This window comes from Mustela erminea, chromosome X, assembly GCF_009829155.1.
Source record: "Mustela erminea isolate mMusErm1 chromosome X, mMusErm1.Pri, whole genome shotgun sequence".
Taxonomy (NCBI): domain Eukaryota; kingdom Metazoa; phylum Chordata; class Mammalia; order Carnivora; family Mustelidae; genus Mustela; species Mustela erminea.
In genome coordinates this window covers 19,972,357-19,997,372 of record NC_045635.1, presented here as the reverse complement: position 1 = coordinate 19,997,372, position 25,016 = coordinate 19,972,357, and the positions used below count along the sequence as shown (strand labels likewise).

The window sequence follows — 25,016 nt, the reverse complement described above, 5'->3', positions numbered from 1 at the left end:
ATCATAGCCATTCTAGTGGGGGTGACATGGCATCTCTTTGGGTTTTTTATTTGTATTTCTGTAATGACTAGTGAGGTTTAGCATTTTTTCACCTGTTTATTGGCCATTTGTGTAACTTCTTTGGAGAAACCTCTATTGAAATCCTTTCCTCATTTTGAATTGTGTTATTCGTTGCAAAGACCCATCTTCGGCTTAAAGTAAGGTTTCTCAACCTTGGCATTATTGACATTTTGAGCTGGATAATTCTTTGCTGCGGGGGTGAGGGCGTGGGGGAAGGGAGGCCTTTACTGAGCAATTTCCCTGGTCTCTACCCACCAAATATCAGTAGCATTCCCAAGTTCTGACAATCAAAGCTCTGTCCATGGTGCCTGGCTGGCTCAGTCCATAGATCATGTGAGTCTTGATCTCAGGGTTGTAAGTCCGAGCCCCACCTTCAGTATGGAGATTATTTAAAAATAAAATACTAAAAAAGCTACATCCAGACACTGCAAAATCACTCTTGGGGGTGGACACATAATCTCCCCAAGAAAAGAACGACTGCTCTAAAAGAGCCGCCTGTGCAGCTGAAAAACACTCACACAGAAACACAAGTTCATGATGATGTAAGAAATGATGATGATGTAAGAAAGTGGAGGTACCCTGGAGGCGTGAACTGACTTCCCAAGTCTGGTTGATGGGTTCGCTAACAATATAAGAAAGAAAATCAAGTTTACAAAGGAGAATTATATAACATTATGAGATAATGATTTGTTACCATAACACAAAAAGAGTTGTAAGTTTGTATATGAAAGTATCAAAAGTGTGGTACATCTAGAACTAGAGGTTTTATGAGAAGGTGAATTTACTGTGAGCTGATGGTCCCTTGATGGTCCTAGGCATGAAGTGTAAATGGCTGTTAACGTGGCCTTTCACTCTTAGCCCTTAGCTTCATTTCTCCTGTTAGTTTCATCTCCTAGTGGAGATATGTGCCCATCTGTCTCAGACAGAGATTGCTGGATTCCAAGGAACAGTGCCCACTAAGCTAGCTTTTCCTTTCTTTAAAAACAGATTTTATTTATTTGAGAGAAAGAGAATAAGCACAAGAGCAGAGGGACGGGGGAGAGGGAGAGGGAGAAGCAGACTCCTTGCTGAGCAGGGAGCCTGATTGGGGACTTGATCCCAGGATCCCATGAGGATCCCAGGATCCTCATGACCTGAGCCAAAGGCAGACACTTAGCCGACTGAGCCACCCAGGTGCCCTAAGCTAGCTTTCTCAGTGGGGGGAATGCAAAGGTCTATCCAATAGAATCCACAGAAAGCTGAAAAGCCAGTCTCAGCAAGGAATGGGACTGGAGCAGCGTGAGAAGACCTCAGAAAGGGTTATTTGCAGAGATATTTACTCTAATCCCCTGACTTACTCACACTCCATCTCTTAGTTCTAATTCCTTAAAGAGGTAGTTGGAGGATCTGAGAAACCCCTGAACAATGACCAGGGCTTGGCTTCTTAATCAGGTGTCCCAACCCTGGGCAGTGCAGTGGGATGGGTTTTCATAGATGGGGTGGAGTGGGTTGAGGGAGAGACAAAATAAAAGCAGCTACCTCATTGGCCTACCTCATTGATCAGGCCATTCTACCACCTGTATAGACCCCCCCCCCCACTTTTTGTCTTCACAAACATTTTTGCCTTATTTCTCCATGAAATACACAACACATCTCACAGAAATGGCCTTGCTATTGTTTGCCAGTTGAACACAATTACCCCCATTTACCTATGGCCTTGTGGTCTTAATGTCAAGTACCTTGACATTATTATTATTATTATCATCATCATTATTATTAAATAATTTCCACACCCGGTGTGGGGCTCAAACTCTCAACCCGAGATCAAGAGTCACATGCTCTACCAACTGAGCCAGCCTGGCACCCCAAGTGTTTAGACTTTTAAAGGGGGGATGTGGAAAAAATAAAAAATAAAAAAAATAAAAGGTGGATGCAGGATTGGGGGCAAATTACCCATAATATTTTCTATTTAATAATGACATGGTAGGCAGGTGTCATTGAAACTAAGATGAACTATTTTAACAAGAAAAATATATCTGTTTGGGGAGAAACGTCTGAATCTCCTTCATCCCAATCCTCCCCCATTGGCATCACAGTTGGGAATAAAGACTACTAAGCTGTCAAGAGGTGGTACATCCTTCCCACTAGTTAATAAAGTGATGCCCTGCCTTCACAGCCTATTAATTAAGAAGGTAATCAGTGCATGCTTCAAGTTTGCTATTTGAAACTCAAAGGCAATAAAATCAGAACACTGCTCAGATTTTTTTTTCTCATAAAGAAATGAATAACAAATTAGGGCCACAGAGCTAGAGTAATCACATTTTGAATGATTTCTCCTGAGCATGCCTTTAATAGCCTGTATGTGTTGGATAAGAAGAACAAAGAAAGGTAAAGTTAATTATCCAGGAAAAGCTTCACCAAGGAGTTTTGGTCACTTTAACCCAGGGTTTCTCAACCTTGGTACTAATGATATTTGGGGCCAGATAATTCTTTGTCATGTGCGTTTAGTGGAGTGTTCAGGGGCATCCCTAGTCTCTAACCAGTATATGCTACTAGAACTGGCCCCACCCAAGTCTTAACAACAAAAATGTTTGCAGACATTGTTAAATGTCCTCTGTGGGGCAAGATGACCCTGGGATTAAGAACTAATGAATTGGGTTGCCGGCTCAGTTGGTTAAGCGTCTGACTCTTGACTTCCGCTCAGGTCACCATCTCAGGGTCATGAGATCAAGCCCAGCGTCATGCTCTGCACTTGGTGTGGAGTCTGCTCGGGATTCTCTACCCCCCGCCCCTCCCCCGACTCGCCCGCGCACATGCTCTCTCTCTCTCTCTGAAATTAAAAAAATCTTAAAAAAAAAACTGATGAATTAACCACATACATTCCTTCATACTCTCCATCCCTCCAGGGTCCCTCTAGAGTTTGTTGTTTTAAGCCCTTAGGACCAAACATTTTATACAAGGGCCATTTATGTTTTCCAGGGAATTGTTTGAAAAGAAACTTGTCCAGGTGAGAAGGGCTCTTTGCATTTCTGTATTGAAGAGTAGCAAACAAAAAGAACAAAGGAAGGAGGTCTAATAAAGGTATTTAGGTAAAACACTCAGCCAAACACATTTAATCCCTATGAGACCCTCAGGGGCATAATTAGCCTTATTTTATTGGTGAGGAAACTGAGGTTTAAAGAGGTTAAGTAATTTGCTTAAGAACACACAGTTTGTAATTTAGTGGTGGAGCTAGAAATCTGATGGCAGATTTGTGCCTATTTGCATGTTGCCTCATTAAATGCACTCGAAGTGTTAGATCTAATAAAGCAAGGTGACCAATTTCTTTAGTTTGCCTATTTGTTTATTTTAATTTTTTAAATATTTTATTTATTTATTTGGCAGACAGATTACAAGTAGGCAGAGAGGCAGGCAGAGAGAGGGGGAAGCAGGCTTCCTGCGGAGCAGAGAGCCCAATACTGGGCTCCATCCCAGGACCTTGGGTCATGACCTGAGCCAAAGGCAGAGGCTTAGCCCACTGAGCTCCCAGGTGCCCCTAATTATATTAAATTTTTATTGAAATTCTAGTTAGTTAACATACAGTGCAATATTGCTTCCAGGAGTAGAGTTTAGTGATTCATCACTTACTATAACACCCAAGGCTCATCCCAAGTGCCCTCCTTAATACCCATTGCCCATTTAGCTCATCCCCCCCCACCTGCCTCTCTCCATCACCTCAGTTTTTTCTCTATCATTAAGAGTCTCCTATGGTTTCCTTCCCTCTCCTTTTTTTTATCTTTTGAAAAATACACAGCTTTTGGGGTGCCTGGCTGGCTCAGTTGATAGCGCACGTGACTCTTGATCTTGGGGTAGTGAGTTCAAGCCCCACATTGGGTATGGAGCCTACTTTAAAAAATATTAAAAATTGAAAATACAGGGACACCTGGGTGGCTCAGTGGATTGAGCCTCTGCCTTCGGTTTGGGTCATGGTCTCAGGGTCCTGGGCTTAAGCTCCTCGTGCTCTCTGCTCGGCGGGGTGGGGGGAGGGGAGGGCTGCTTCCCCCACCCCTGCCTGCCTCTCTGCCTACTTGTGATCTCTATCAAATAAATAAATAAAATATTTTTTAAAAATTGAAGATACAGGGGCGCCTGGGTGGCTCAGTGGGTTAAGCCGCTGCCTTCGGCTCAGGTCATGATCTCAGGGTCCTGGGATCGAGTCCCACATCGGGCTCTCTGCTCAGCAGGGAGCCTGTTCCCTCTCTCTCTCTCTCTGCCTGCCTCTCAGTGTACTTGTAATTTCTCTCTGTCAAATAAATAAATAAAATCTTTAAAAAAAAATTGAAGATACAGCTTTTATTAGGGATAGTTTCAAACATGCAAAATTAGACAAATCAGTGTCTTCCCATTTCTGCTGTTCATGTACTCGTCATGTAGCTACAAGAACGACCACCTCAGGACCAATATTGTTGCCTGTAGAGCTTTTCAGCCTTGATGTTATTGACATTTGGGGCTGGATAATTGTTCTGTGTATTATGTGTGTCCAGTACGCACACAAGACAAGGCAGGACCAAAACCGAGTTCTGTCTGGTTTGACTAAAAGTATATTGAGTTGTTTTTGGATTCAGAGAGTTTATTACTTACCTAGTGAAAGACTTGTAGCCACTGGTGCCAGCCTGTAGTCCTTGTCCCACATGCCAAGAACAGCACTGAATAGAAAGAGGCCGATGACCTCCAGACTCCTGTTGCTGAGGAGCAACTCCTGTTGCTGTGTAGATGGTCACTAACTGGTTTCCTTTTCTGCAGCACTATACAGAGTGGGGAAGGGCAGGAAGGCCCAGACCTCAACAGAACCCAGGAGGTGATTGGAAACTACCGTATGAGGGGCACCTGGGTGGCTCAGTCAGTTAAGAATCCAACTCTTGATTTCTGCTCAGGTCATGATCTCAGGGTTGTGGGATCGAGCCCTTGCTGGGCATGGATCCTGCTGAATATTTCTCTCTTCCTCTGCTGCTCCCCACTGTGTGCTCTCTCTTTCTAAAATAAATGAACAGGGGCACCTGGGTGGCTCAGTGGGTTAAAGCCTCTGCCTTTGGCTCAGGCCATGATCCCAGCATCCTGGGATCGAACCCCGCATCGGGCTCTCTGCTCAGCAGGAAGCCTGCTTCCCCGTCTCTCTCTCTGCCTGCCTCTCTGCCTACTTGTGATCTCTGCCTGTCAAATAAAAAAAAATCTTAAAAAAATAAATAAAATAAAATAAATGAACAAATCTTAACAACAAAAAAAAAAAAGATAAGAAAAAGAAGCTGCCTCATGAGAGTCTCATTGTGGAGATAGGGAGGCAAGCGGGAAGTGGCCTCTAAGCCACTCCCTAACAGGCTTCTGCCTCTCACAGTCTAGTAAGATCACAAGACAGTCTGCCCACACTCAGATGAGCTGCAGTTCAAGTCTTTGCCAATGTGAGCTATGTGGACACATTCAGATGACCTCTGACACATTCAAGTGGACACATTCAAGGTTGTCAGGGCGTGAGGGCACAGCCAGCCCCCCACAGTGGAGGGCTGTTTCTGTGCACCGTAGGGAGTGCAGCTGTAGATGTCGGCAGCGTCACCCCCCAAGATGGGATGACCCAAAATGACTCTAGACGTCTCCGAATGGTGGAAGACCAAGTTCCACCCAGCTGAGAACCACTCATCTAGAGCCCTAACCACTCCCCTCACCCACACAATAGACTTCATCTGCAAATACGTCACTGTGTATTTCTTAGTTTTTAGATTTTTTAATGATTTTACTTATTTATTAGAGAAAGAGAGAGAAAGAACAAGCGAGTGAGTGGCAGGCAGAGGGAGAAGCAGGCTCTCTGATGATCAGGGAGCCTGACGCGGGGCTCCATCCCGGGACCCTGGGACCATGACTGAGCCTAAGGTAGACGCTTAACCGACTGAGCCACTCAGGCGCCCCTTCACTGTATATTTCTAAAATGAAGTTTCAAGAAACATAAACAAGATATCATTATACCTGAAACATTTAATAATAATTCTTTTATGGCATCCAGAAACTGTTCAAAATTTTTTTTAAAGATTTTATTATTTATTTGACAGACCGAGATCACAGGTAGGCAGAGAGGCAGGCAGAGAGAGAGGAGGAAGCAGGTTCCCTGCTGAGCAGACAGCCTGATGCGGGGCTCGATCCCAGGACTCGGGGATCATGACCTGAGCCAAAGGCAGAGGCTTTAACCCACTGAGCCATCCAGGTGCCCCCGTTCAAATTTTTTTTTTTAAGATTTTATTTATTTTCTTATTTTAGAGAGTGTGCACATGTGTGGGGGGAGAGACAGAGGAGAGGCAGAAACTCTCAAGAAGATGCTTGAGCCCCACACGAGACTCGATTTCTCTACCCTGACATCATGACCTGAGCCGAAACCAAGAGTCAGATGCTTAAGCAACGGAACCACCCAGACACCCCCAAATTGTCCAAATTTCTTATTGTTTCATGCATATCATAATTTTTTACAGTGTTTTGAACTAGGATCCTAATAATTTGGGGTATACATCACAATGCTGTGATTCCTGTGTCTTTTAGATGTCATCGAATCCATAGATTTCTTGCAATGTTTTGGTTGCAGAAACTGAGTTTGTCCTATAGCGCTTCCTACAATCTGGATCTTGCTGATTGCATCCCTGTGGTGTTAAGGTCCTCATTTATCCCTTCTGAATTTCCCATCAATTGGTCTCAGATCAAGAGGTGTCATTGAAGCCAGGTTCTGTTTGCTTGACAAACTATTTGATGGGTGGTATATGGCCTTCTTTATTTCAGGCACATATAATATTCATGGTTATTTGTTTTTTTGTCATTTAAGCCGTGGTTGATGCTTAGTGCCTAGATCCAATCATTCGTTAGTGCTTATCAAATTGGGAGAGTCCAATCCATCATGTTCTTTATTACCGTCATACTTTTATTACTCATTCAAAGATGATACACTTCTCCTTACAACTTGGTCACTCAGAAGTACGTTTGAATAGAAGAGCTAAGAGAAACGCCTGATTGTTTCCCTCTGACTTCCAGTTTTCCAAATGATGCATGAGATCTCTTGCATCCACCAATGCAGACAAATGAGGTTTTCAGTTTGTTTGGGATTTTGTTTAATAGTATTATGACTGGGTAGATTTTTTTTTTGAGATTTATTTATTTATTTTCACAGTGGGCGGAGGGAGAAGAACAAGCGGGTTTTGTTGTTGAGCTCAGAGTCTGACCTGGGGCTCAATTTCACAACCCTGAGATCATGACCTGAGCCGGAAACCAAGATTCAGTGGCTTAACTGAATGGGCCCCCACCATACACCCGCCGACGTGCCTGAACAGGTGGATTTAAACACACCTGATGGATTTCAATCCACTGAAGTTCTCATCTGCACTGATGTGCAGTGCTGACAAGAGAGACTCTTTGGCTGACAAGTCTCTCCAAGTTGGGTCCTGTGTCCTTTTGACAATTTCTGTCCTTTCTGAAAAAAGGATAATAAAACTTATACATTCACATCATTATTTTTGTCTTCAGTTTTGCTCTCCGATAGTGTTACTCAAAGTGTGGGCCTCAGGCAGCACCTGTACCAGCTGAAGAGAAAACCAAGTTGATGGGCCCTTGCTGGCCTGCTGAATTAGAATCTCCGGGAACGTGGTCTGGGGAACTAGTTTAACAAATTCTCCGGGTGATTCTTGCTCTAAAAAACTGAACTTAGAGCCTTGGGGTCACCTTCCTCACTGAAGATCTCTAGCTCTTCAGGAATTTCTTGCCAGAGTAGGCCACCCCTCTCTTCTTACTGGATGGCAACAGAGGACACAATCATCCTCGAGGGTTATTTCCAATATTTTTGAAACCACCTAAGGCCAACTGGTGGTTTGATAGATGAATAGTAAATCTGGAAATCTGGTTAATATCTCTTTGGATCCCCCCAAATACTGATCTGATGATAGAAGAACTGATTTCCTTATTTTTAAGATTTTATTTTTAAGTAATCTCTACACCCAACGTGGGGCTCAAACTCACAATCCTGAGATCAAGAATTGCATGCCCTATGACCCCCAAAACAGATTTTCCTTAATGGCCTTATAAAATGGCCACGATGAGGGACGTCTGGGTGGCTCAGTGGGTTAAGCCTTTGCCTTTGGCTTAAGTCATGGTCCCAGGGTCCTGGGATCGAGCCCCACATTGAGCTCTCTGCTCACTGGGGAGCTTGCTTCTCCCTCTCTCTCTGCCTGCCTCTCTGCCTACTTCTGATCTCTGTCTGTCAAATAAATAAATAAAATCTTTTTAAAAAGGTAAAAATAAAATGGCCACGATGAAAATTTCAGAAGAACTGTTCCAAAAGTGTTTTGAGCAATGGTAGTATTAACACTGCCATGGTTTACTGCTGACGCTTTTATTGCTTTTGAATTCCTAGGGTTGAGTGGTGTGGTGAGGTTATCTGGGTTACTTTGCAGAAATAAAGGATTATTTTTCTTTGGAAGTGTTCTTACCTCATGCTTGCTTACTTACTTACTGAAGAGTACTTATTCTTGGAGCAAGAATGGGCTTCCGTGGCAGCACACGGACTGCATGTAGTCCCTGTTGAGCGCCACTACTGAGTCATTCCACAGAGCCCCTCCCCTGGCACTTAAATAGAGTAGGTTTAAAATGATTGCTTTTGGGGCACTTGGGTGGCTCAGTCCGTTGAGTGTCCGACTTTTATTTTATTTTATTTATTTGACAGAGAGAGACAGATCACAAGTAGGCAGAGAGGCAGGCAGTGTGTGTGTGGGTGCGGGGGAAGCAGGCTCCCTGCTGAGCAGAGAGCCTGATGTGGGGTTCGATCCCAGGACCCTCAGATCATGACCTGAGCCGAAGGCAGAGGCTTAACCATCTGAGCCACCCAGGCTCGCCTCGTTCTGTATTTTTTAATGTCCTGCTGCTGCAGTCCAGGCCAAAAGGGGCAGAATCTCTTGGGGGTAGGGGGACGAGGCTTCTGTGGTTTCGAAAGCTCCCCAGGTGATTGTCACGTGCAGCCAAGGCCAAGAATTTTGAGAGGTGAAGCAGAGAGGATGAGAAACTTGATTAAGATGTGAAATGAAACCCCTCAAGCGTCAGGCTCTCCTTTTTTCAAGAATAAGAGAGTGGATATACTTGTAGGCTATTGTTGGAAAGATCGTTTCTGGCCCGCACCCCCCGATATTATTCGGAGATTAACATTTCACCCCCAGAGAAGATGATCTGGTGAGTCTGCTCCTGTTTGTATGCTGGAGCAAGAACCCACCTGATGCTACTCCGGGAAAGATTTATTAGAGCATGTGGCGACATCAACTTGAGTGAGTGTTTCCTGATGCCATCCTGCACTGGCACCTGCGGAATAAGTCAAATATGAGATTTATAGGGGCTTGATAAAAGGTTTTATCTACGAGGTTGTATCATTAACTGTCAAACTAACTGAAAAGCTTTCAACATGAAGGCTATCCAAAGAGAGCAAAGTGAGCAGCGTGTGGGAAATGTTGAGCGACAGACGCGGCATACGATGAACAGGGGCTTTAAAGTCCAGTAGGCCTGAGTTTGAAACTCAGCTCTGCCAAGCTCTGTGACCTTGGGGAAATTACTTAACCTCTCTGTGCACGGATTCTTACCTGCAAACCTGGCAGAGTGCCTGTGCCTGACACAAAGCAGGGTTTTACAAATGACTGTTTTAAAATTATAGGCAACGTATTGTTCCAACATCCGGAGATGAGATACTCACGATACTCATGAGTTCCTCATGCTAAGGAACGTGCAGTAGGCAGACTAATGCACCCCCCACCCCGCCCCGAGATGTCTACATCCTAATTCCCAGAACCCAGGAACCTATAACGTCTTACTTGACTCGGCAAAAGGGATTTTGCAGATGTGATGAAGTTAAAGATGTCGAGATACAAGAGATTATCGCGGATCATCCAAATGCCCAGTGTAATCACAAGGGTCCTTTCAAGTGAGAGGAGCAGGCAGGGAAGGGAGAGATGTGACTGTGGCCAAGGTGGCCGCTGATGCAGTTGCTGGCTCATGAGACGGAAGGAAGTGGGCAGGAAGCCAAGGGATGCAGGCAGCTCTAGAAGTTGGGAGGAGGCAAGGGAATGGACTTTCCCCTGGAGCCTCCAGAAGGAATGCAGTCTGGCTGATACATGGATTTTAGTCCACAGAGACCCACCTCAGACTTCTGACCCCCTAGATGAAGATAATATATTTGTGTTGTTTCAAGCCACAACGTTTGTGGTAAATTGTTATAAGGAGCAATAAGAAACTAATACAGAAGATGAAACCAAGTCTCTCTCTCTCTCTCTCTTTTTGAAGATTTTAAATAATCTCTACACCCAACGTGGGGTTTGAACTCACAACCCCGAGATCAGGCCGCTCACGCTCTACCGACGGAGCCAGTCAGGTGCCCCCGCAACCACCACCTCAACTAAATCTCTCTTTGGGCTTTCAAAGATTCTGGGGACAGATTTTACAAGATGAAGATCTTACTCTTGAGTCCATGCCATTCGAAATGAGTTAGTTAAAAAGTCTGAGGATTTTTAAATCCTCAGATGATGATTTGCTTGTGAGTGGGTTTCTCCATTCTGGCCTCAGATGGCTTTGCTGACTCACGTGCCAGTCAAGCACATTTGTGTCACAGTTGCAAGGCCCGGGGTCAGTTCTCAGGACCCTGCAGTATTTGCTGCTGTATTGGGAAACTGCCTGGTGGCAAAGCAAGAAGGAAGGAAACTGGTTTTCAACATATCAATAGCCAAGAAAGAAAGTCGGCTCTTTAGGCGTATCAGAAGCAGTATAAATCTGGTCAACTATTCTGGAAGACAATCTTCTAATTCTGGAAGATAATAGTATCAAAAAACATGTACAAAAAAGCCTTGAAAATTCAAGTACCCTGACTCAGCAATTCTACTTGTAGGAAAATATATGGGACAACTGCATTAGTATGCACATCCTTCACTTGCTTAAAAAAATTCTTCCATGGTTCCCATAATTACTTATAGGATAACACTTGGGGAGACTGACAGGGGATTGCAGTAGGTAATTATTTCTGGCAGGTGTTTATACTGACCGTAGCTTGGTCTAGACTTGAACCTGTGTTAGATTAAACTTGATGGTCGCCGAGCCACCTTTGTTAAATTTGATCTTTTCCATGATAATCACTGAAACAGTGATTGTGACTAACACTTCCAATGTTAAGTCAGTGTCTGCCCTTGAACGTTTATTACAAACTATCAGCCAATTTTGTGGCTTAAATTAAAAAATTTTTATGTGTAATTGAGCCATTAAGTGGTGAAAATTAGCTGTATTTTCCCGTAGCCAGTGACATTCAGATAATATGTTTGGCATGCAAAAGTTGTGAATCCAAATTATGCTCAAATCCAAGTGAGGAATCTTTATTCATTTTTTCCCCCTGCTGTATGTGTTTCAGTCATATGTCTGGACCCAAACCCCACCAAAGAGAGACCAAAATTTACACAATATTCTTGAGTGTGACGGTGGCTGCAATTGGAGTTTTGATTAAACTGCGCTACATGTGTGATTATTACTTGTAAACAGATGATTAGATATTAATTAGACAATAAGTGATTGTAAAGCACTTAGAAAATAAAAGTGTTTATAAATACCACTAAGTAATAGCAACAATAATTCTTTACTGACTACACAGCTGCTAATGTCAATAAGAATGATTTATTCCAGCTAAGGGCAACTTTAATTTATGCAAAAAGCTGCTATCATATCTGTTTTGCTAGAGCAAAACCAAATGTACTATACTTATAGCTGATTTTATCATCAGCATTTAGATAAATACATCTCACATAGGTAAAAACAATTTACCTCTTCTAGGACATTCTCAAACACAGGCACAACCATTGTGGCATGGTGTCTTTGAACGCTAAGAAATGGAGCCCGTGGGTGATTCAGTGGGTTAAGCGTCTGCCTTCAGCTCAGCTCATGATCCCTGGGTCCTGGGATTGAGTCCCACATCGGGCTCCCTGCTGACAGAGAGCCTGCTTCTCCCTCTGCCCCTCACCCGGTTCATGCTTTCTCTCCCTCTCTCTCTCGCAAAAATAAACAAATGAAATCTTTATTTTAAATAAGAAAGAAATGGAGCTATGACTTATGTCCAATATCGATTTCTTTTCAATGTAAGATATGAAATGACATTTTGTTAGTGACATCTGCATTTTTATGTCACACTGGGTCTGTGCAGTTGTTCTCCAGCATCTGAAAACTGTGCTTAGACTCAACACATTTTGGTCAAATGAATGAGCAGAAGTTAATTCTTTTTTGGTTATGATAGAAGCCAGAAAAAAAAAAAGAAAATCCATGTTAAGAAGAAAATAAAGCACTTTCATTTGATCTTCTTGATTTTGTTTTTTAAAAAATAAGTTTTGAGGGGCACCTGGGTGGCTCAGTTGGTTGGGTAGCTACCTTTGACTCCAGTCATGATCCCAGAGTCCTGGGATGGAGCCCCAAGTCAAGTTCCCTGCTCAGTGGGGAGTCTGCTTGTCCTCTCCCTCTGCCTCTTCCCTTGCTCATACGCTCTCTCAATATGTAAAAGCTTTAAGAAAAATAAGTTTTGAAGCCATGAGTACTTTTTATGTCTATTATTCTTTTCCCAAATGGCTCATATAGGTCCCGGACCAGTATCAGCCTGGGGCCTGGACCACGGGTAAATCAGGCAATGCCTCCATGTTTATTTTCTCTCCTATGTAAATGCAAGCACCTACAGTGAGTCCAGTTCCATGGTTTTGGAGATAGGAAATGAACTGAATGAATATAAGTGAAGAGTGCTTCACGTCACATGAATTCAATAGAAAAAACAGTGAAGGGGCTATTTGGGATGACGAAATATGCATGAGATAGCCCAGCAACCTTGTTAACGAAGCAAATATAACTAGATCGGAAAGTGAGGCAGTGTAGTTTGGTGGAAAACAGGGTTGAACTCAAGAGACCTGGATTCAAGTGATAGTTGGGCCCCTTACTGTGTGACCTTACTCGAGACACTTAACCTCTCTGATTCTGCTTGCTCATTTGAAAATATTAAAACCTGTCCATCTTGGAGTGTTATTATGATTCAATTCAATGTGTAAACGTACCAAGTGAGAGGTAAAATGCTTTACACTGAAAACATTTTTATCACCGTAATTTTCCTGAAGTAGGCGAAGATTTATGCATGGGCGAAGATTTATGTGGGAAACTGGGGAAGTATCTCAAACTAGAGCCATAAAAGTGACAAAATTCCATAGAACATAATAATGGTTTCCAGGAAACGCTAAATTCTGTCAACTTTACCTTGCTTTTTCAATCTCCTTTCTTACTTTGTAATTAATTCCTTATTTGGTATATCTGAAGCAGTGAGAAAAAATGAGTGAGAAAGAGGAAGGAAAGATGGAAGAAGTAGTGGAGACAGGATCGACGGTAAGGAGGAAGGATTTGGAAAGAAGGAGATTTATTTGACACAGAGAGAGAGATCACAAGTAGGCAGAGAGGCAGGCAGAGAGAGAGGAGGAAGCAGGCTCCCCACCAAGCAGAGAGCCAGACGTGGGGCTCGATCCCAGGACCCTGAGACCATGACCTGAGCTGAAGGCAGAGGCTTCAACCCCCTGAGCCACCCAGGCGCTCCTACAAATAGCATTCTTGATAAATATTAAGAGTAGTATCGTCTATGTAGGAGCATACAAACTGTAACTAAATTTTAAATTAGGAATATGGGTGGAGCTAATATTTTCTCTACAATGGATATAAAATTTCTAGCACACTGGCTTGATTAAATATTGAAAAATAAAATGGAAGAAAAAGGTATTTTTAAAGAGGAAAAAGCTTAAATGTAATGCCTACTTTAAAAAAATAGGCTAATAGACATTTACATGGGATGTTATGGCACATTTGTATCCATAGGAGGATATAAAAGATATTTTGCTGTAAGAAATAGAAATTAACACTGTATGATGGGACACTGAACTAGTCTTAATTGGAGATCTCCCAGAAGCAGACCCTGAGACAAAAGATTCAAGTTCAGGTAGTTCATCTGGGGAATGAGCCCAGGCAACAGCCACAAGAGAGTGGGCAAGGGAGACAAGGAAAGGCAGGCAGGCAATGGAGGGTGTACTGTCAAGCCAGCTACCATGGCGGCAATTGGAACTTAATCCCAGCAGGGAGCCATGGGAGTCCATGCAGAACATAGGATTTGGTCCTTCCACTTGAAGGCCAAGACCACTGAGGTGTTTATACTTTCATTCCTGTTAGTCACTGGCCAAGAGCTCTTAGGACTGTGGGCTGCTGAATTTCTGCCCCTTAGCCCTGCCTCCTTGGTGCTGTTGGGCGGGGGAGGGGGCATGTCCCCCAGGGCCAGAGAAAGCCCTCGGACAGAGAGATGAAGTTGCTGGCCGTTGTGGCCCGTGATGAGGCCTGGGGAGATCCAGCTCAGACAGCTTCTGCTCTGAAGAGATAAGTTTAGTTCTTCCCTGCAGATCTTTGGGAATAGTGTTTTCAATGATTTGATGTTATTGAAGTGACAAACGTGACAAACGCTGGCAGGAAGAATGTCATTTGTAGGTCTCTTCCAAGCTGATGGGAAGATCCCTATGGCTTGGTTTCCTCGTCTGCAAACGTGGGGCGGGGAGGGGGCACTATTCATATCTGATTAGGTGTTGTGGGGCTTAGAAGCAGCCCATGCTAAGTACGGAGCATAGTGCTAAGAATGTAAGGGGTACCTGATAAATGGTAGAAATAAAGATGAGAGTGCTTGGGAGGGGCAGCCCTGATCTGACAAGGTCTCACCGAAGCCACGCCCTGCTTACAGAGGGAACAAGACTCGGGAGCGCTGTCCCCAAATGCTCCCTGGAGATTTTCTAAACAGCCCGCCTCCAACACATTCCCTCTATTTCTCCTAACTGGAGATAGGACGCCACCAGCTTTGTCTGTCCCTCTCAGCTTTCTCGTTTCCTCTCACTGAGTCCCTGCCTCTTGGTATTTGCTAGCACGCTAACGTCTATCTGCTTCACCCCGACCCCACACCCAGCCCTTCACAACTGTTTTCCTAACTATAGGGTAATATATGCTCATCTTTTAAACACTTGTTATAGGTAGGAAAATATAAAAACAAAAGCAATTTTGCCCGTAATTCCACACATCTTGGTGTATTTCCCTCCAGTACTTTTATCTAAGCATGTACATAGCCCATAATTGAGATCATTATTTTGGTATTGTGTTCTGTGGCATGCTTTTCCCACCTGGCATATGTTATCATGTTCCCATAGCATTAGACTTTCTTCAAAAACATGACCACTAATGACAGTATAATACTAAATGGATGTTTTTAACCATCACTCCTATTGCTGCAAGTTGTCAATTTTTTTAGCCTGTTATAATTCATCCTGCATTAAGCATCTTTGTACACAATTATTTGAGTGCTTCTCTGAGTATTGCTTTGGGGATAAGTTCCCAAGCAAAATTCCTAGGTTAAAGGGCATGAATGTTCTAAAGGCTTGTTACCTTGTACTGACAAATATCCTGCATGGAGGGTTTTTTAAGATTTTATTTATTTATTTGGCAGACAGAAATCACAAGCAGGCAGAGAGGCAGGCAGAGAGAGGGGAGGAGGAAGCAGGCTCCCTGCTGAGCAGAGAGCCCAATGTAGGACTCGATCCCAGGACCCTGAGATCATGACCTGAGCTGAAGGCAGAGGGGCAACCCACTGAGCCACCCAGGCGCCCCTTGCATGGAGTTTTTTAACAATGTTAACACGTGTATAGATTTGTGTAACCATTACCATATCAGGATAGGGAACACTACTATCACCCCAATAACTTTCCTTCTGTCATCCCTTGATAATCAACCCCTCCCCCTTGGCATAACCCCAAGAGGGTTATGGGATACTTGATTCCATACTGTGGAATTAACTGGTCATTCTCAGCTAATCACCTTAATAGCATTAGAAAGCCTCCAAGTTAAAATAACTCCCGCAAGGACCCCCCTAGACTCCAGGATTCTACTAAATGGGTAGGTGAACAGGTGAGCTTCCCATTCTAGGGAAGGAATTAGAGGACCAATTAGGAACCAAGCTGGCAGCTCAGTGGTCCAGAAACCAGTGGGGTTTAGGGGATTAAGGGCTTTCCAATGGGACCGTGTGGCTCTAGACAGTGGTTCTCAAACTTTAGTATATGGCAGAGTGCCTCCAAAACACAGAGATTTTATTGAAACACAGATTCCTGGTCTCCACTGCCTGAGTTTTCTGATTCAGTAGATCTGGGGTGGGGAGTAAGAATTTCTGGCAAGTCCCTAGGACTGCTGTTGCTACTCCTTTGGGGACCACACTTGGAGAACTGCCGCTGTAAGGCAAAGATAATACTGAGATTAGATGAACAATATCATGCCCCTATCACCCAGCATGGTGGAAAAGTCTCCTGAAAGTATTGCACGGTTTGTCTCTTTCAAGTTGAAGGACTTATTAGAGCTAAACTTGCAGCTTGAGGTGTTTTGTGTTTCCAGGAGGGCAGACAGGGCAGTCAGGAAAGGGTAGGAAGTGGGTCGGATGTTCCCTTTTCAGATGACCCAGTATCACTGGAATTCTTGCAGTATTGGAGCTCTCCTTAAGCATAGGTAATAACGGTGTCATCAAGTGACATCGTTCTCATTTAAAGTGCCGGGATCTGTAAATGTCAAACTGTAAATCTATGCTGCAGAATCCTTTTTTTTTTTTTTTTAAGGCTAGCTGTCTTTGCTTATTTGAGGAGTAATTAAAAATGAAGCCCCTTATATTAGTATACCCCATTCTAATTTACAAAGTGCTTTCACATAGTATTTATTTGATCTCCCAAATTCCGTGAGGGAGGCAGGGCAGTATTTTTATTTCACCCTTTGGACTACTGGCTCTCCAGGTATGGTCCTTGGACCTGCAGCATTAGTATCACCTCTGGGGAACTTGTTAGAAATGCAATCGCAGGCCCCACCCGAGACCTATAGAATCAGGACTTGAGGGGCCAATAATTTGCATTTCCAACAAGCTCCCAGCTGATGCCGATGTTGCTGCTGCTGGTCCTGTACCACACTTGGATGAAAACAACTGCTATATATTAAAACGAAAGATCTAGAAGCCCAGGGACTTAAGAGGACTCCTACCAAGGTGATTTTTCTGTGCTACTACATTTGCTACATCCTGGCTCCTCCCCCATGTCCCCTGCAAATCTTTCCAATCCCCACAACTCTGCTTTTGAGTTTGAGGTCCCAACAATTACTCTAAATTGCAGTTTCCTCACCTGTGAAATGGAGAAAATAATAGGATTGACTTCTTTGGGTTCCAGTGAGGATAAAACAAAATTTGGGTAAAGATACTTAGCACTGTGCTGGTGCTTAATAAATTCTAATAGTTACCATGAGTTTTATTAATGTTACCAGAAGTGTGATATTTCACTGGAATGAATAGATTAGTAAGTTCTTTCAGTGTGTTTCTTCAGAGTACCCCTCTTAAAATGGGACTATCCGTGGATGATTTAGACATTAAAGCACATCTGGAATGTTTCTGTGACCGCCGTGAGCTTTTGGCTGAGAGCAGGGTGCTTAGGAAATAGAACTCACGAGCAGGGGAGCAGAGGAATAAGAGACCAGTTAATGGAACAGTGCATTGAAAGGCAGACAACGGCAACAAGAGGTCATTGAGGAAATGCAGAAGCGGAGAGAGGGAGAGAAGTGTCTGAGGGAGGAAGCAACTGGGAGGGCAGTCAGAGGTGGGAGGCAGGTTGTAAGAGAATCTACCTCCTTCAAAATTCCTCCCAGGGCAGCCCGAGGGGTAGGTTCTGGGGCTGCACCAGGCCTGGGACGGGGTGGGGGAGGACGAGGGCTGTCAGTGCTCTTGTTGTAGTCAAGGGGATGAACACTCAGGTGCCCACAATAAATGCCCTGAGAGGCCTTCCGAGGCTAGCCGACAATTGAAGGCACAGGGAGTTGGGGCCCAAATGTTGATTTGTCTTCAGGGTGATTCCTATTCAGCAAAATTCTGACTATAGCACATCAAACACTCATGCCAGGGAGGTGGTCCTTTAGTGCAGGTCTGTTATGTTCTTCCTCGAGTAGCCCTGGACTCCTCAGGAAGCGGTTTTATCTTATCTGGGTAGTGCAGCGCGGGTTCCACGCCCCGCGTGGACAGGGACCTTTGCAACTGAATTAAACAGAAGAAACAAAAGCAGCAAGTTCGGGCCCCGTGGGCACGGCCGGCCAGCCAATGGGACCCGGCCGCTCCCCGGCGGAGTGGTACTATGATGACAGTAGCCAACCAGCGCGCTCCATGCAAATGAGGTACTGTATCCCGCACCCGCCGCTCTAGTGCCGTCTGGTTGTTATAGTGATAAACTGAGGCCTTGCCTTTTGGCTTTTTCGGAGAAGGAAACGGGTGGGGGACTCGGGGGGTTACCCTCTTCCCTCAGGGAAGACAGAAAGAAGGGGCGAAGAAGGGGGATGGGTGAAGAAGAGAAAAATACGTGACAAAGAAAACATTCTCTGCCTGGGAGGAGACTCACAGAGGGTGTAGAGCTGGAGGGAGCATTCGCTGGCCATGCCAGTACTTACCACTGATGCTGAGTCAGAAACAGGTATCCCAAAATCCCTTTCCAATGAGCCTCCCTCAGAAACCATGGAGGAAATAGAGCACACATGCCCACAGCCTCGACTGGTAAGTAAAGACAAAGGATGCAAATGTTATGCTTGGCTATGGCACAAAAGAGTTCCTTATGCGCCTGCAGCCGGCGAGGAAAACGATGCTTGGAGGATTTTCATGTAAATGAGAATGGAGCTACTGCCTAATCCTTCTCAGCTGTTTATACTTAGCTTCTATACCGGGGCGCTGCTCTCAGCTTACAAAGCATTATTGTATTGGCTGGGTAGGAAACGGGCTGCTTGGGCTATGCTGTTTTTCTGCCTTGGGAGGAGGGGATGGCCTTTTTCCTTTTAGGTGTATTCTCGTCCGAAGGTAAAAATCTTACAGTGCGTTTTTAAAAATGGTATTCTCTTCGCAAAGCTTGAGACGAGTCCGTTGCTAAGTTCTAAATTCTAGCTGAGAAATGATTTGGTGCCCAACTCATTTTGGTGCCCAGTGCCAATTTTGGAAAAACGAAAACGATAAGGAAGCCAAACTTCCCCGATTCGTCTGAAAATTTCAAAATGAATAAGTAAAAGAGTCCCTCGGTGATGTATTCAGAAATAAGGCGCCTTTTGAATGAATCCGAACATTTCCGGACCGTGCGGGGACGGTTTGTCTTCAGGTAGTGGGAACCCAGGGGAAGCGACATTGACTACTTAGAAAGGGCTTGTATGCCTTTAATAACGAAAGTGTGGAGACGGGGCACTCAGAGCTTCCTTCCGTCTCAGTGACTGGTATCCCAAATTTGATCCGTTTCTCAGCCACTGGGCATGATTATTTAAGCAGGCGTGGAAGATGGTTCTCAACGACCTCAGCGTATATCCTCAAGGAATCAAACACACCAGATGGGGGGTGGGTTCTCTGTGGCCTGAAGTCTTGGGAAACTTGGGAGAGACCTCCCTTTGCACCCTCAAGTCAAAGTGGCAGCTAGTTAGAGCTATCCTTTTTGTAACAATTCCCCCAGTTAAGAGGTGCCATGTTTTGATTGGCTGTGGAGTTTGACCCTGGGAAGAGGCTTTAAAAGTATTTAGTGATGTAGCTTTTTCTTTCAACTCCATGAATGAGAGCTCAGATTCCAAGGCTGGCCCACCAGGCAACTGCTGTTTCTTCATAAGCGTTACAAAGGTTCAAAGGCAGACTTAGAACAACTTCCCAAAACATGAAAACGAATTTATATTAAAGTGCTGTGGGCTTTTCACTGTTTTTATTTTATAAAATATATCTTCTTCGGGCAGTTTAACATGAACTTCTCTCTAGCACCCAAGCCACTTACAGAATGGGGTGTGTGTGTGTGTGTGTGTGTGTGCGCGCGCGCGGTTCAAATTTGCATCACATACCGTCCCAACAGGTAAAGGGCAGAGGAGAGAGGCAGCATCAGTTCCAGCTTGTGCATTTGTCTCTCCTGCCCACCCCTTTTCCTTCCTTTTTTGCCTTTTAACTATTCTGCCCCTTGGTTGCTTCTGCCCCAAGAGGGTCAGCAGAGGAAATCAAGAGAAGGAAGACCGTTGAAGTACTTTGCACTCTGACTTGTGACATCTCATCCTGGACATGACTCTAAAGAACCCTGAAAAGCTGGCAGTGTTACACCTCCAAGTCCCCGCTGTTCTAGAAATGAGGAAACTGAGGTTCAGAGCGGGTACGCAACTTCCCTAGAGTCATGTTGCTTCCAAGGGTTAGAGCTGCGGTTTGGACCCAGAGGTCTACACCCGCCAAGTGGAAGATCTTTCCCTGCAGCACACTCTGGAGTGGGGTACATTCCCTTCCCATCTTTTGTGAAAGCCTAACTTAAAGTAGGAGTGTGTGTGTACAAAAGTCGAACTGTGAAAGCGATGGCTTCCATGTACATTTGATGAAAACTTTCCATGTTGTCCATCATTATCACGGTCTACTGAAATTTTGCTGCTTATATAGGGACTGTAGCCAATTTATAAACCCTTACTCAATTTTTAGAATCACCTTTTCTCAGCCAACTTTATCACTGTAGGGGTATATTCTAAATTTAGTTATACACTTCGGGACATGACTTTCCTTTGCTAATGATTTGACTTGAATAACGCACATGCTACCTACTTAGTAAGAAAATTTGTTGATGGAGAGAGTGACAAGTGAAAATCTTAAGTAGCATTTCTTTTTATGGTTTTTAGTAGTTCCTGTTGATCTTTAGCTTTGCTAATACCTTCACATTTCAGATTGGATAAATTCTTTGTTTCTCCCAGCTCCCACCCATGTTGCTCAGAGTCATGCGTGGGTTACTGCCCCGTAGCCATTAGCCCGTGTGGCTGATGAGTTCCAAAGTTACTTAAAGTTCATGAGAGACTCAACAGATATATCCCTTCAGAGGACAGGCTCCGTTTCGCACTTGTTATCAAAGTGGAGTTCATATGGTTTAGAGGAAACAGGATTCAATGATAAAACGTTAAAAAAAAAAAAGAGTAGCAGTTGCCAAAATGGATCTCATTGTATTCGCTGTGGCAGCACTGGCTCTCCAGACTGTGACTTTACCTGGGGAAAGCAAAACGGAAACTTCTGGGTATATAAAGGGCCATTAAGCTTCACTGCAAGTATGGAATGTGAACTTATGTGCTGATTGTCATTGTCTGGGTACAAGTTTTATTTAAGTCTCAGCAGTTGTGTCAAATGCCCCTTTCGTGATGAACTGTGCTCTCTTTTAAGCTTGGCACTTGGAAAGGCGTGTACAGTGGCTCTCTCTCTACGTGCATTTGCCTATATATTTTCAGCTAAGGTTGTTTGTTGTGATCCTAACTTGCGTGTTGATCGAGTACCTACTACTCGCTGAGTCCTCAAATGGTTTGTGACCTAGGGATTCTAGAAGAGACTGACACATAAACAGACACTTTGTCTATGAGTTGATATGGACACCATGTGCCCAGAGGTGTGTTAGCAGGTACAGTCAGGGCAGAAAGGAGTGTGCTGACCTCCTTGTGAGTCAAAGTTTGCTTGGGGGATGTGGATTGGAAACCTATCCATTCATCAGTGTATCTCTGGTCTCTGATACGGAGCCTGGGATAGCCCTTTAAGGAATTGAAGCGGGAAGCGGGCATGCATAAATAAGCAGCGTTTGGAAGCAATCTATATTTTAGATCCTTGTAACTAGCAAATTGATAAGGACATTGAGGATGCATTGCAATCATGTTCAAGGAGAAATTTTTCCGGAAAGGACTACTTATAGTTTTTCCACGTGCCTTATTTTTCATTGGAAAGAAAATGTCAGAAAGGAGAGGAGTAAATAAAATTAAGTAACACTGGTAAAGAAATTAGAAAAGAGGGCTCCTGGGTGGCTCAGCCGGTTAAGTGTTTGCCTTTGGCTCGGGTCATGATCTCAGGGTCCTGGGATTGGGCCCCACGTCAGGCTCCCTGCCCAGTGGGGAGTCTGCTTGTCCCTCTTCTCCTGCTTATGCATGCTCTCTCTCTTGCTCTGCTCTCTCTCTCAAATAAATAAATAAAATCTTTTAAAAAATGAGTTCGGGCTCCTGGGTGGCTCAGTGGGTCAAGCATCTTCATGATCCCAGAGTCCTGAGATCGGGCCCCACATTGGGCTCCCTGCTCAGCAGAGAGCCTGCTTCTCCCTCTCCCTCTGCTTGCTGCTCTGTCTACTTGTGCTCTCTCTCTCTCTCCCTGTCAAATAAATAAATAAAATGTTAAAAAAATAAGAAAGAAATTAGAAAAGAAATGACAGAAAACTACCTAGGTTTTCTAATAAAGCTTTTATCTTAGGATGTAATCTAATACCCTTAGTACTTTACCATGGTGTTCAGGTTTGGGATGTTTCTGAGACCTCTTCTTTCTTTCTTTTTTTTTTTTTTTAAAGATTTTTCTTTATTCAACAGACAGAGATCACAAGTAGGCAGAGAGGCAGGCAGAGAGAAGGGGAGGCAGGCTCCCTGCTGTGCGGAGAGCCCGATGCAGGGCTCGGTCCCAGGACCCCGACATCATGACCTGAGCCAAAGGCAGAGGCCTAACCCAGTGAGCCACCCAGGCACCCCGAGACCTCTTCTTTCCATTGTTAAAGTACTTATTCTTGATCCTTGACTTGTTACCCCTTCTTTGCTCTTTACTTGCTTAAACATGATGCAAGGTGACTCCTAAGCTTCTCTGCCAAGAAGAGAAGCTGAGTGGCCATGGGCAGTATGAGGTAAGAGCACTCAGGAGACCCAGTTCCTGAGGGATGAGGGTACTCTCTGGGCAAGGACAGCATCCTCATACCACCCCAACTCTCAGATTGTGCTAGACAAATCCTCTGGGCCCAGCGGATACCCCGTAAACCCTCTCTAACATGGCCCAGCCACTCTGGCAACCGTCTGCTTATGGATTTGGTTAATGACCTTGTCAGATTCTCCTAGGAGCGCCGCGTGTTGTGGGAAGGAAGTTGTAATTCTAACTTGCAGTGGTCACTTCCGTGAAGATGGATGTACCACCGACCAACTGAGAAGGCCTCGGAAATAAAAAAGCGCTCGTTCGATATGCCACGTTAGCAGGAGTTCATTCCAGGCTTTACTTCAAAATGGAGCAGAGCCAAGAGACTGCTGTTGTGCAGAAGGTGCATTATGTCAGTTGGGAGGTAGGACGCGTACCCGCTACTGCTCAGGAAGATGGCTGGATTTCCAGAGACGTCAGTGGCTTCCTTTACTAGTATCACCATCTATTTAACCTCTCAGAGCAGCATGTATTTTAAAAGGGAAATACTTAATGTACTGTGTTGGTGGAAAAAAAAACGTGAGTTTCCTTGGGCATTGACTGGTCAACTGGAATTCTGCCCAAGGTTATTATTAGAGCTCTTCCTGTTGGTCTCACTCCAAATGCAACTTCTATTTCTTGCAGATCAATACCAGTCAGGCGTATGGAGCATGGAATCAGCGAATTGGTTTCTTCCATTCTTTTAAGTTTGTTCTGTCACCATCCCTCCAGTACCCCCACCCCCCAATTTGCCTGATGCTGAAGTCCTTACGGAGGAGAGAAATCTAAATCAGTAAAAAGATGGGGAGGTTCTTCGTTTCACTTTGGTGATTGCGGGTACAGCAACGAGAAGGGTGGGTGTGTCTTCATGCAGGCAGTGCGGAGGATTGAAAGCTTTCAGTGATGTGGGACTTTGGTACCTGAGAGAAAGCTCAGTCCCCTCCCAGCAGGACCCAGGTAGCCAGCTGGTGAGCGACTTGCATGTACAGCAATGCCCCAGGGGCTGTGGGGAGGAATGAAAGAAGTAATCCACCCTCCCTGCCCCAGAAAATCATTACTATACAACAGAAGACAGTAGTTTGGTATGTGGAAACCTGCCAGGATGCTGGAATCCCTTGTAAGAGGGGTTTTTTGTTGTTGTTCTTTGTTTGTTTTTATAAATTTGACTTTTTTTGGTAAATTTGACTTTAATGTGTTGAACTTCACACAACTTTTAAACTATATTTTATCCATTGAGCTCAAGTACCTCCCAGCAGGAAAGACTCCAGTCATGTGAACCCCAGGTTGAGACAAATCCCTGTATTTGAAGAAAAGATGCAACTTGCTGATCCAAAAACAGTTTTGGACATGGAAGGGATCAGTCTGCTTCTGAGGGGATCTTAAGTCTCCTTTGTATGGGCACACTCCAGCCTCTAGATCAGTGTTGTCCAGTAGAATACAATATAATTGACAATTTTCTAGCAGCCATGGTTTAATAAGTTTAAAAAGGTGAAATTTATTTTATTTTATTTTATTTTTTAAAGATTTAATTTATTTATTTGACAGAGTTCACAAGTAGGCAGAGAGGCAGGCAGAGAGAGAGAGAGGGGGAAGCAGGCTCCGTGGCTGAGCAGAGAGCCCGATGCAGGGCTCGATTCCAGGACCCTGGGATCATGACCTGAGCTGAAGGCAGAGGCTTTAACCCACTGAGCCACCCAGGCACCCCTAAGTGAAATTAATTTTAATAATACATTTTCTTTAGCCTATGATATCCAAAATATTATCATTTCAACATTCACCAATATCAAAATAATGGATGAGGTATTTTTATTCTTTTTTTTATACTGGGTCTGAAATTAGGAGTATATGTTGTACTTAAAACACATCTAAATTCTGACTAGCCAGTTTCAAGGGCTCAGTAGCCATAGATGGCTTTAAAGGGAGCTCAGACACCTGCACAGGCCTGTAGAGGATGAGCTCAGAGAAGCCACAACGACAAATACATTTTCTGTTGCCTGGCGCACACATACACACATATATTTACTTGTAGTGAAGAAACCATTTCACTTCATATTTTACACTCTTGATATTCCCTTTTGCCCTTTTGGGGTTTGGTTAGGAGGCTAACCAAAGGAGGCTAATGAGAATTATATTAAATTTGAAG

The 25,016-nt window shown here is 44.1% G+C and overlaps 1 protein-coding gene across 3 annotated transcripts in view; it reads left to right on the top strand.

The window, feature by feature from the left end:
* The window catches only part of PCYT1B (phosphate cytidylyltransferase 1, choline, beta), a 123,705-nt gene that overhangs the window by 9,048 nt on the left and 89,641 nt on the right, over positions 1-25,016 (top strand). Inside the window, exon 1 of one of the 3 annotated variants that reach the window (XM_032330423.1) lies at positions 18,346-18,712. The exons of 1 other annotated variant lie outside the window; for it this stretch is intronic. In XM_032330423.1, the coding sequence (XP_032186314.1) occupies positions 18,596-18,712 (117 nt within the window). In that variant the 5' untranslated portion in view covers positions 18,346-18,595. Of the gene's footprint in view, positions 1-18,345; positions 18,713-25,016 lie in introns of those variants that run through there. One more of the 3 variants, XM_032330421.1, reaches the window with a different exon arrangement.